The sequence below is a fragment of the Lontra canadensis genome, unplaced genomic scaffold, assembly GCF_010015895.1.
Source record: "Lontra canadensis isolate GAN:19392208 unplaced genomic scaffold, GSC_riverotter_1.0 scaffold127, whole genome shotgun sequence".
Lineage (NCBI taxonomy): Eukaryota > Metazoa > Chordata > Mammalia > Carnivora > Mustelidae > Lontra > Lontra canadensis.
The window spans coordinates 4,436,651-4,449,531 of NW_022631121.1; the positions used below are offsets into that span (position 1 = coordinate 4,436,651).

Below are 12,881 nucleotides of genomic sequence, written 5' to 3' on the forward strand. Positions count from 1 at the left end.
ATACCAGTTATATTGGAGTCAGGTCCATCCTAATGACTTCATTTTAACTTAATTATCTCTTTTAAGACCCCATCTCCAAATACAGTCCTCTTCTGAGGACCTGGGTGTTAGAACTATAACATATGAACTTTGAGGGGCACGATTCACCTATAATAGTGTTGTCAGCCATACACTAAAAATAAGAACTCTTGAGAATTAGAGGTGTCACATGAAATTCCATGGTTACTTATGTAATGAAAAGGAGAAACAGGATCTCTGTAACTTAAGCAAAGTCCATTCTCTTTTCATTAAATTGCATCATACACCTGACCCTTGTATGTACTTGGCCCTTTCAGGTGGAGGATAACAAAAAAAAAAAAAAGGCAACTCAGCCTAGAGGATGTGAACCCAATATCCATAAAGTAAGAGAAGCTCTTGAATCAAGATCTATATATCTTTAGGCTAATGGTTCACAATTAAAGGTGAGTTTGCCTCTTGAGGGTTATTTAGTATCTTCTGGATACATTTCTGGTTATCACAACTGGGGGTGTGTTGCTGGCATTTGGGGGGTAGATGTTACGAATGCTGCAAAATTTCTTACAAGGCACAGGAATGCCTTCCAAAACAATGAAATATCTGGCTCAAAATGTCAACCGTGGTGGGACTGAGAAGACCTACATTAGAGTAGGATAATTTGGTCATTGAGTCAGGACTAAAGGGATAGGAAATTGTCTAGACTGATCTTGAAAATTTAGAATTCTGTACTGACCATTCCTGAATATGATGTGTATTTCTTTTCTAGGCCAGCTGGTTGGTATAGGCTCTGGGTGGCAGCCTGGCAAAAAATGAAACCTATGTGATTCAAACTTAATTCTGATTTTATAAAATGTCTTTGTCCCTCCTCACACCTGATCCTCCTAGATGAAAAGTTTGGGTGAGAGTAAAGAATAACTGAAAGAAAGGGAAAAAGTATTCCACTCATGTATTATGGAAATGGAAGAAGAGCAATAACTTAGAATCCAGGGTTGCACAGGGGAGGAAGGGGCTTTAATGACCTTTGTCTCTCAAAACTGCTTCTGAAGTCTTCCTCCCCAGGGAAAACATTCTGGAGCAACTATTCCAAAGTGTAAGAAACATCTTCAATTTAACTGACTGTTGGGTCTGCCATCCCCAGCCTGAGAGAAAGCCCTGACCACGTTTCCCCTTAACCCCACTGAGATATCTACCAGACATGCAAAGCATGTTCCGTGTTTCTGCAGCATATGTGCACATGTGTATACACACACACACACACACACACACACACACACACACACCCCCTGGCTGTCATTCTCACCCCCAACCTCAGTCATCATGGGGTGAGTTAATACCACACCACCATGCTGTTGGCATGGACAAATAAGAAAGATTGGATTGACTGAATTTAACAGACCCTCCAAAACAAGGAGCCGACTTACTTTGACTGAACTGGGAACCTGAACTGGGAACCTGCTGGCATTTTCCACCTGTGTTCCCTGACTGTTGTAGGTATTACCTGACAGAACTGCCAATTGTAAAGACCTTTCCTTCCAGGGACATCATTTGTACTCTTGAGACTGTCCTTTTTGGGTGGGAGCTGGGCATTAACAATTCTCACTACTGAAAACACCGTGACTTGCACCTTAGGATGGGAAACTTGCAGCATCTGGGATCCTTCAACACCCTAAAGGGAAGAGCTTAACTCTGAGGCAACAACATCTATACCAGGGTCCTCAGATTTGTCTGTTATTTCAATTGCTTTAAGGAAAAGGACACTTGGACAGTTAACCTATGGATACATTCTAGCTGACTGCTCTGCTTGCTGGGGGTGGGCATGGAAGGGAAGGGAGTAATGCTTGCTTACTCTGGTCACTTTCACAAATCCTGGATGCCCTCTCCACCTCACCTGCTACTCTTCTGATTTCAGTTTCACTCTATGCTCCGTGGTTAACACCCCAGACACAACTCCACCCAAGTGTCTTTATTGCTATACAAGCTTATTTTTCTTTCTACTTTAATGCTTTTTATTTCAGTTGTGTCTCAGCGGGGCACGATGCATACATATAGACTTGTCTGGTAACCAGAACTGACCTCATTTTTAATTTATCATGTTGCTACTAATTTGATTGAGAATATAGGATTATTGATTTATGAGTATACCTTGTGATATAAGTGTTTTTACCTGACTTTATCCCCAATCTTCTGGGAAATGATTATGCTACTATTGTTGACAATAAAGAATTTTGAAAGCTATTTACTAAGTGCTGAATATGATCTGGGTAGTTTACACAGAGTTTCTCAGTTTTAAGACAAGATGGAGAAAGTGTGGTTAGAGGAGAAAAGAGGTAAATTGTCTAAGGTCATGGGACTGGTAAGCATCAGAGCCTGCACTGTTGGCAAGGGCTGTCTGAATATGAAGCTTTTGCCTTATCTGTTGTACCACCTTTTCTTTGTTGGTGTATTTAGAAAGTTCCTCTGCCATAAAAATTACTGGAAGTCATGTATTGAAAGCCCTTATCTTGATGAGCCCAGGGTGCCTCTCCAAAAATGCTCTCCCCTATTTTATTGTACAGACGAAGCCATTCCAAGCTGTTTCTTCTTTTCATAAATAACCCACTTAAGGGTCCTTTTAAAATTACTTCTAAAAGTCTTGAAGATGAAATTAAACATTTCTGACATGGTACCTCCTTGCACACAGTATCCAGAGAGACTGAATATTTTGGTCAATTTTTCACTCAGTGTGCAGACAGTAAGGATTGCTCTTCTGTGTTTTGTTGCCCTCTTAAATGTTCCTGTAATAGTAGGTTATGCCATCTGATGGGCAATTTGCCTTTGCACCATTTTGCCTGTCATGTTGTTTCCCTAACATTAAGCAGCTGAGACTAGGAAAGGGCTCACAGAGGTTACACAGCTCAATAGAAAGCCTGTCCTTTTTTCTTTGTTTTTTTTTTTCCTTCTTTTTTAACTTTCCATTACACTTATGCCCTCCTCCAACCTTACTTACAAATTCACTGGAAACAGTACAGCAAGAAATGCAAATATTCATTTTTTTTCTCCTGCAGTGTCCACTAAAATTTTTTTTAGTGTCCATTTTTTAACGGCTGATTAAAACTAGCTGAAGAGAAGAGAATAAGCAGGAAGAGCATAGAAAAATTGTTCATCTCTGTCTAGTTGTAAATAGCTGCTCTGTTAAGGAATTGGGGATACTCCCACCAAAACAAGGGGTTAAGCATTTTTTTTTAAAAACAACACTCAGAAGAGGCACGTAAGTGTGTGCACTCTGGATAACATTCCCCATGACACTCTAGCCAAAAGGAAAACATGACATGCTCTTGGAACAAACTGCCCTTTCTGACATATACTCACAACATGAATAGTCCCATTACAACATTTAATTACCCAGCATGGCTTGAGAGATGTAAAAATGCAGTTTCCCTGCTGTGTCATGTCCTCAGCAATATGTGATTATATCTCCTGAGGTCATGTCCACACTTTGGCAGACTGTATGTCTGATGAAATGATTATTTCTTATTTTAAGAATATACTCTCTTTGTTCCTTAAGAAATTAAAAATAGAGCTTCCTTATGACCCTGCAATTGCACTACTGGGTATTTACCCCAAAGATACAGATGTAGTGAAAAGAAGGGCCATCTGTACCCCAATGTTTATAGCAGTAATGGCCACGGTCGCCGAACTGTGGAAAGAACCAAGATGCCCTTCAACGGACGAATGGATAAGGAAGATGTGGTCCATATACACTATGGAGTATTATGCCTCCATCAGAAAGGATGAATACCCAACTTTTGTAGCAACATGGATGGGACTAGAAGAGATTATGCTGAGTGAAATAAGTCAAGCAGAGGGAGTCTATTATCATATAGTTTCATTATTTGTGGAGCATAACAAATAACATGGAGGACATGGGGAGATGGAGAGGAGAAGGGAGTTGAGGGAAATTGGAAGGGGAGGTGAACCATGAGAGACTATGGACTCTGAAAAACAATCTGAGGGTTTTGAAGGGGCAGGGGGTGGGAGGTTGGGGGAGCCAGGTGGTGGATATTAAGGAGGGTATGTATTGCATGGAGCACTGGGTCTGGTGCAAAAACAATGAATACTGTTACACTGTAAAGAAAAAAAAAAACTTTTTTAAAATTAAAAAAAAAGAAATTAAAACATTTTGAAATTAAAAAAAAAGAATATACTCTCTTTGTGGCTCTTACACAACTCTCTTACTTTTGCATGAGATGTGTCTCCTATTGGCACAAAAGTACATTTAAAATGGTCTCTTTAAATGTACTAAGGAATGAAAAAAAATTAAAATGGTCTCTTTTATTTTTGGAATTACAAGGTGACTTTTTAGTTTCTGAATTTCATAGTTCGGCATGGATATCATCAAATGGTGCAAAACAACTACGATAGTATTTTGAATGAAAACCAAAATCTGTCTGTGGAAAACTATACTTCATGTCCACACAGACAGCCCATCTGGTTCAAACAATGACCAAAATTGAAATTAACTCTAAATTCTTCAAAACAGGAGAAACTGCTTCAGTTTTAGCCATTTCAGGAAAAATGGACCCAGTTAGCTTGCTCCTCTAAAAATAAACCCTCTTAACTCTTTGCTACAACTTATTTTTAGAAATGCATTGCATTCACTCCTTTCATAAAGCACATTTCATATTACACCCTTGTTTATAGAAAAAAACACTTCAGGTTCTGTAAGTGGAATTTTACACTTAAGCAGCTTCTTCATCCAAAATTGTTCCTAGATATTAAATGCCACCTCATCCAGCACTATTTTTTGTATGTTAGTCTTTGTAAATTATACTTAAAAAAAGATTTTATTTATTTGACAGAGAGAGAGAACACAAGTAGGCAGAAAGGCAGACAGAGAGAGGGGGGGAAGCAGGCTCCCCGCTAAGCAGAGAGCCTGATACGGGGCTTGATCCCAGGACCCTGGGATCATGACCTGAGCAGAAGGCAGAGGCTTTAACCCACTGGGCCACCCAGATGCCCCTGTAAATAGTACTTTAAAACTTAACCTGCTGCTCTGAAGATGGACACAACTTTATTAAGGAGGCAGCAAATACCTTCAGAATTACTTTTCACCATCTGGCTATTGAAAGTGTTCTGTTCTACCCACCACCAGGGCAATAGAGAATACCTTTTCAGAATACTAGTGGGCTGATTCTTGGCATCACTTATCTAAAAAAAAAAAAGTTAAATTGACAACTGCACATTTTGAATCCAGCTTCCTTTTTTATTCATGAAAATACACACTGCAAGTTACTTCCCCCCCCCCAATTACCCAGAGTCTGAATTTGTGTTAAATCTTCACAGACATGTGAATAGCTTCAGTTTGTTTTTTTGATTACAGTTGACTTTGTTTTCCATGTAAACATGAATTTTTATGACAAAAAAAAAGGGCAATCGAAGCAAAGAAAACCATAGTCAGAATCACTGGGCAAGTAATGTTACAGGCTTTGTAACTGCAGTGTTAACAGCTGTTTTTAAAATACAGCCCTAGAACAAAACTACATTCATTTATATTATCAACCTGTTTCCTTCCCCCAAACTAAGATTTTTTTCCTGCAAAGTAGTCATCATTCAGGTTCTGGTTAGTTTTTTAGTTTAGTTCTTTTTCTTCCTTTTTTTTTTTATGAATTCTGTGAACTTTGGTTTTTACAGAACTAAACCATCCTAGGTGATGACACTGACATCTTTGCTACTTATTGTATACTTAGAAGTTCAAATTAGAAAGCTTTTGGATTCAGACTTTTCAGCTAATTGATGTTTACTGAATATTCATAGAATTTAGTATTGTTGAGGGTCTTGCATAAAGATTTCACAGGCTAAGATGTGGTCTCTTCCTGGGAGATGTTTCATCTTCCTTATCTTTTTCATCATCATCGGGATGATTCGGTAAGCCAACAGTGCTGCTACCCTGCAGGCTACGTGTTCCATTAGCAGCAGCAGCAGGATGGGATGAGGTGGGTTTGTAGCCCCCTGAAGATGATCTTTTAGGAGGAGCTACCTTGTCTTGATTTTCCTTTGTTTTTTCAGTCTCCATAAATTTGAAACGATCTTGAAAATCATCTTCCAGTGGCGGCATAGTTGCTTCTCCTTCCTCTGAATTTCCTTTAAAATGCTCTTCTTCCTTCTTGTCCACGACTCTGGCACTCCTGCGAAGTATTTTACTATGCAGGATAGAATGTAAATTCTTCCGTATTTGTTTCTGCCGGTCTTTTTCTTGTTCATATTTAATCTTCAATCCTTTGAATGTCTGGACATATTCAATCGATTCAAGTGCCTTATAAAACTTTTCAACTATATGTGTAATAAGAGATTTGATATTTTCCGCTCTTATGTATTCAAACAGCTCAATAACAGCTGAATTCAACATATTGTACCGAGTTCCGTTACCCAGAAGAGCTTTGACAACTGGCTCAAAAAGATTTCCCTTGATGATGTAACAATTATAAAGTTCATCTTTAAGGCCAATCATCCTTCTCATAAAGCGGAGTGCACTCAAGACCAGGAAAGTGTGCTTTGAATTCATCAAGATCAAGACTCTTCTTAGCAAGTCTTTACTCAAAATATAATTTTTTATGTAGTATGTGTGATGTTGCACACAAAATGTGAGCAGCTCTAAAATTAAAGAAAGTAGCTGTGCTGTTTGATAATTATTGAGGCAATGTGTATTGTTTCTGTTGGATCCAACTTCACTATCTCTTTCACATATATCTTCCGAAGTGGTGGCAAAAAGTGGTGCTATGAAGTTGTGTATACAATGCTTGTAGAAAAAATTTAGGAATTCACTTCTTTCACATTTAGTAGATGTTATGTGCATGTTTTCTGGATCAAGAAGAGTACGAAGAAGTTCCATTAAGTGAACAGCACCTCCTAGCTCAGGATCAGTATCGCAGATCATTTGCTCAATGACTAAATTAATGAAAAGGTTACCGTCTTCACTCTCCTGAGCTTCTTCCATGATAAATTCTCGAATCATGGATGGACTATACTCCACAAGATAAGTAAATATATCAGTAGCAGCTGACCTTATTTGCGAATCCTCCATGCTCATTACGATTTTAAGAACAGGAAGAATTCCCAATTCTGTCAGTGTTTTGAACAGAGCATCCTTCTTTGGAGGCTGTAATGTCTGAGAAAATGCACAGAATTCCTTGAAGAAAAGTAGCAATTCACGCCGTCTATCATCATCTATGGCCGCATTCTTTAACTGTGCGAAGACTTCAGACAAAAAGTTATCCTGCAGCATGCTGACTATCTCAACCTTGTTGAGGAAAATAAAAGTTGTAAGACTAGAAAGAAAGTTCTCTTCATACATGGATGGTGCCGGCAAAAGTATGTCATAGATGTACTGTACCCTATATGTCTGATTTATTTTTTGCCTAAGTTCACCATTTGTTATTGGTACAACTTCCTTGAACCTTGCATTTTGGGTCAAGAATTCCCTATGCCTTTTTGGCTGAGCCAAAGCAGGGTCATATTCAAGACATCCCACCACATCCATGATACACTCAGCAGAAAACATGATCTCAAACAGAGCTGTCTTGTTAAGGAATAAGATGCCTTTAATAATTTCATGCAAATGATGTAAGCCTGCAGTGTCCCCTAGGTCCTCACAAGTGTGGAACAGCTGCAGCAAATTTTTAATATAGTCGTCATTTTCTAAGATCAGAGCCAGTCTCTCCTTACGGATCGGTGAAGCGAGAACCGAGGTAATGAAGTCATCAATCTCTTTAAGTTTACAGAGTTCACAGTTAGGCAGGTCAAACACATTATTGGTTTCCCGGACTTCATGCAGTTGTTCTTCTTTGGATTCCTCCAAGAGATCTTGCGTGATTTCGATGGATGGGTCTTTTCCCTGAACGTGGCAAATTTCCTCCCAGATCTTATGGCAACCCTCAGTGTCCTGGAAACTTAATGCCACACCATGGTTCTCTGCTTCAGACCAAATAATCAGCGTTTCCTGTTGTTTCTGATAGGGTGTATTTGAATTTATTTTTGATTCCAAGATTAGTGAGGCCTGGGAATCCGACCTAACGAGCAGGGACACGCCCTGAAGGCGCTTCACATAAATAGAGGAGACGTGCCCGGTGCCGAGATAATCCCATTGCTGGTCCTCGTTCAGTGAGTAGACTTTTACCAGATACCGTGTGTCGGCAGTGGCGACCGCTGGCTTCCCGTCCCCAGTCTTGGTCTCGGTGTGGGGGGCCGCTGGGTCACATGTGCCCGGAGTCGACTGTAGTTGTCGCTGTTGTGGCAGCGACTGTTGCTCAGGTGGCGGGAGGGGAAAGTTACGGTGGAAGATGGCAGAGAAGTAGCGTTCAGGTGGACGCTGGTGGTTCCTGAGGTCTGCAGAGTTCCCTCGAGTCCCACTTTCTCTCCCTTCCATCTTACGTTTCCCTCTCTCCATTTTGCCCTCGCATATTCCCTCTTAACGTGGGTTTACGGAGTGAGCCTTTGGCTTGCTCCTGGTCGTCTGGGAAAGCCTCGACAACAGCAGGATTCTTATGATTGTCGCAGGATTCTACCCAGCTGAACATTCTAAATGTGTTGAGGCATTGCGGCCAAGCTTACATGGAGGCTTAGTGATTAGAGCAAAGCACTGTTCTTTCCATTAAAAAAATAATCCCCCCCCAAAAAAAACAACAAAAAAAACCCTTTTGTTCCCCAGAAGCATTTTCACTTAACAGTGAGTAGGAGACTTAGGACTTTAAACGAAAGAAAGCTGAATCACTTATGTCCTGACCAACTCAACACCTTATTTCCTGATCAACACCATGTTGAGACTTCCCCACCCACCCCCGACCCACCCACGCATCCCCCACCCCCCAAAGAAGCAGAAGTCAAGTGAAGTATGGACTATTACTGACAATCAGAGATCTGTAGGTGGGTCTTCTCTAGAAAGCCTGCCCTATTTATCTGCCACTCACTTAACCCACCCTTGGGGGAGGATCTTGTCCCCAGAAGGAGCTAGCAACTCTTTCATTCTGTTCAGCTGGGCCTGAAGTGCCCTCATTTACCACAATGGGAAAACCTTTTTTCCAATTTATAACCACACTCCTAGTTCTTAGAGGAGTGGGCCAGAGAGAAACTGGGTTAAATTAGCTAAGAGTGTGTACTGCACATCACAGATCAATTGTTTTATTTATTTTCTTGATCATTACAGTGATAGTAACAACCACAACTAAGTAATAATACTTGAGTACTTATTAGTATTAGAGAAAGGTAATAACATAATTGATCACATTAAATACTTGACTACTTTTTATGTTCAAGACAATGTGACAAGAACTTTTATATCTTTTTGTACTTAATTCTCATGATAACCTAGTGATATAGCAATACTAAGGTTCCTTCTAAGATCAGGAAACAAACTTAGAGAAGTTAAATAAATTGCCAAAGGTCACACTCCTAGTAAGTAGAGGAACTCTGATTTGAACACATGTCTTTCTGATTCCAAAATTGGTTTTCTCAGCCATTGAACTATGCTAGCCCCTTCTTTTCTTGGCCTTCATTACATTTTATTTCACATTCCTTCCATCCATATAATTTGTAATCAACATAAAATTATCGAGAAGATGAAAGTCACGCACTTCCTTCTTTAGATCCACATCTGTGTATAGCCAACTGAAAAATAGAAGCTTGTATATGGCAACTTTGTTAAATATAATTTTAATAGTAACCAAGTTGATTTTTGATGTAGCAGCAACTTCTGCAGTTTTCTTTAAGAAAAAATTTTCCCCCAAACATTAACCCTGTTATTGCAAGGGAAAAACAGAAATGGGCCACGTCAAGCACATTTGGACTTGAAGAGCCTTGTTTCTAACTCATTTTACATAGCAGTGGAAATGTGTGACAATTCTCAAGTAGAGCACAGAAAAACTCTTTCACATACCTCTTTTGCAATGTCGCCTCCAGGAGATTACAGTACAGGAATATTCCCTGGGACACTACAGCTGGGGCACTTGGAGACCTGAATGGAAATGACAATCATTTCATGAGAAAACTCAAATCAATGCCAGGATACTGCTGGTTTAGAAACCTTTACCAATCACTAATAATACACATTCTTACGCATAAGAATTAATAAAATGACAAATACAAACACTGATATATGTACTTACTAGCTTAAAATTCCTGTCTTATTTCAGTGAGAGAATAGGCAAATATGTAATAACAATAATGACATGCATGCTAATGGTCCAATTTTTTTTCTCTGCTGTGGTTATATTAAAGTTTTTATCAGAATCAATTATAATACTGTCAATTGTCTGAATATGCCCTCAGGTTTCATTCTCTGAGAGAATGAAATTCAGCACAAATCTGTTCTCACAGTTTCATCACAGGGAGTTTCCCTTAGGCCAATTAAGGTCCCTTTATCTTAATTAGGTTAGCGAGAATCTCTTTGCAGTCAAAAAGAGTCTCAAGTCCAAATTTCTTGTTGCTATTTCTGTGGTAGATTCTCTCAGGCCCTGTCTTATTTGGTTTGGGAAGTAGAACAATGCCCTTTTTTGCTTCAGTAATTCTACCTCCCTAAGATTATGATTTTATTGTTGTGTTGTTTTACAGAGAACATATCAATATGAATATATATGAATAACAAATGCCATGTTCTAGGAGCTATGTAGTCCCTTTTATAGGTATTATTTATTTTTTATTTAATGCTCATACAATAATGGCCTGAGGAAGATATTATTACTTCCATATTAGAGAGGAAAAAAACTTAAACCTCCAAAACTGAATCATACGTTTGGTTGCAGTAAGTGATATCGCTAGGATTTGAAAGTAGGCCTGTATTATTTCAACTCTCCACTTCCCTGCTCCCAATATGCAAAGCTTTCTCTTAGTGCATAAATTGTTATAGCAGATGTTTATAATAATTGTGATTTTTTTTATCCCAACTATCACTGCTATTTGATGTTTCTCTGTTTTATTTTGTGAATGAAAATCACTGAGGCCAGTTCAGAATTAAAATAGGTAGATTTAATGTTAAGACTCTGGATTCCTCTTCTGTTTTTGGATGCCTTTCTCTTTCATGCTTCCTCCCCGTGACCTGAGAGTAGTTAAGAAGTTCTTGAGGATTCTGCCCTGAAAATAGTTTTAGATAAGGACCTTATAATTCATTCATATTTTATGACTACTAAGAGCATAAGTTTTATATTTCTCAGAGTTATTTTAGAAAATGATAAAGGAATGAGTCTACATTTCAGAATTTTAAGGATAAGTAACAAGCCATATATATATGGTGTGTGTATATATATATATATACATATATATATATATATATATATCACTTAGATATCTAAGTAGTCTATCCATAAGAGGAGAGAACATTTCACAGTGGGAAGAGCAAGGTGATTTTTAATTTTATGAAAGAGCATTAGAAATAGAATTATTCAAAAGTATCGCCTCTTAATTTTTCAACTTCAAAATCATTAGCGAAAAACACCCATGTATGTTCTGTACAAGCTCTCCAGGTAACTTATTTCATGGAATGTTGCCCTTTTTTGGCTACAATCACCACTAATTTGGAAATCTGAAATAATCTCCCCTGGCTTCTGCCTTTCCCCCCAATAGTATATTGTCAGTACAATAGCTGGAGAGGACTCATTTAAAACACATTGTATTCTCCAACTCTTCTGCTCAAGATCAATGTGTTTCTGCCTTAGAATAAAAGCCAAAGTTCTAACTATGGTTTATGAGGCCTGGCCCCCTTGACCAATCTGAGGTCTTCCCTTATCGTCTCTGTCTCTCTTCTTTTGCTCCAACCGCACTAGCCATCTTACTCTGTCAGAAGCACACTAGGCACACTCTTGCCTCAGGGCCTTTGTACCTGCCTTTCATCTGCCTGGAACACTAGTTTCCAATATCTACATGGCTCAGAGCCTTACTTCATTAAACCATTTATTCAAAAGCCCTTTACTTCCAGTGAGACCATCCGTAAGTACCTTTTTTTAAATCGCAGAGATCTTCTACCTCAACCCATCCATCTGTTTTCTTTGATGTATCTTTTTTCCATATCACTTAGCATCATCTGAATATTTTGTACTTCATTTGTTATGTTTTCTGCAACCAGACTATCAGTTGTTTGATGGCTCTGATTTATCAACTCATTTTTCTCACTGCTGTGTGCCTAGCACTCTCCATAAAACATGATATATAGTAGTTTCTCAGCAATTATCTATTGAATAAATACAAAAATGAATACATATTTTTTCTAGGATGATTTCCAATAATCTACTTACTTATTCTTCACAAAATTATGAGCAACCCCTATGTATAGGCCCTATACCAAGCACTGGGGATAAAATAGTGAATTCGAAATTTATTTCCGGGTATCTTATGGAGCAAATAATTAGTTTTAAAAGGAGATATTTCTAATTTACAGGATACGTCTTGCATTTCCCCTGCTGCCCCACTCCCACTCTTCTTTTTTTAAAGATTTATTTTTTTTAGAGAGAGAGAAGTGTGCACACACGCAGTGGAGGGGAGCAGGGGCAGCAAGAGAGAGAGAGAGAGAGAATCTCAAGCAGAATCCCTGCTGAGCTCAGAGCATGACGCAGGGCTCGATCTCAAAACCTTGAGATCATGACCTGAACTGAAATCAAGAGTCAGACACTTAACCAACTGAGCCACCCAAGGTCCCCCTAATCCCACTCTTTTGGATTGTTTTCTTCTTACTGATGGAGACCAGGGAAGCAATATTATCCTGTTTTAGGCTTTTAACTGTATGAAAAACGTTTATTCCAGTGAGACCATCCTTAAGTAACTTCTTTAAAATTGCAGAGATCTTCTACCCCAACCCATCCATGAAATATTCATGTTCTGTCAAATTCTTCTTTCTAAATCTTGGG

The 12,881-nt window shown here is 38.8% G+C and overlaps 1 protein-coding gene across 1 annotated transcript; it reads right to left on the reverse strand.

Moving 5' to 3' along the window:
* Window positions 1–5,249: 5,249 nt before the first annotated feature.
* LOC116857845 (serine/threonine-protein phosphatase 4 regulatory subunit 3B-like) lies at window positions 5,250–8,477 on the reverse strand. The gene has a single exon (XM_032842304.1). It carries the CDS (start codon window positions 8,435–8,437, stop codon window positions 5,843–5,845), a length of 2,595 nt encoding a protein of 864 aa, XP_032698195.1. The 5' UTR covers window positions 8,438–8,477; the 3' UTR covers window positions 5,250–5,842.
* Window positions 8,478–12,881: the final 4,404 nt, after the last annotated feature.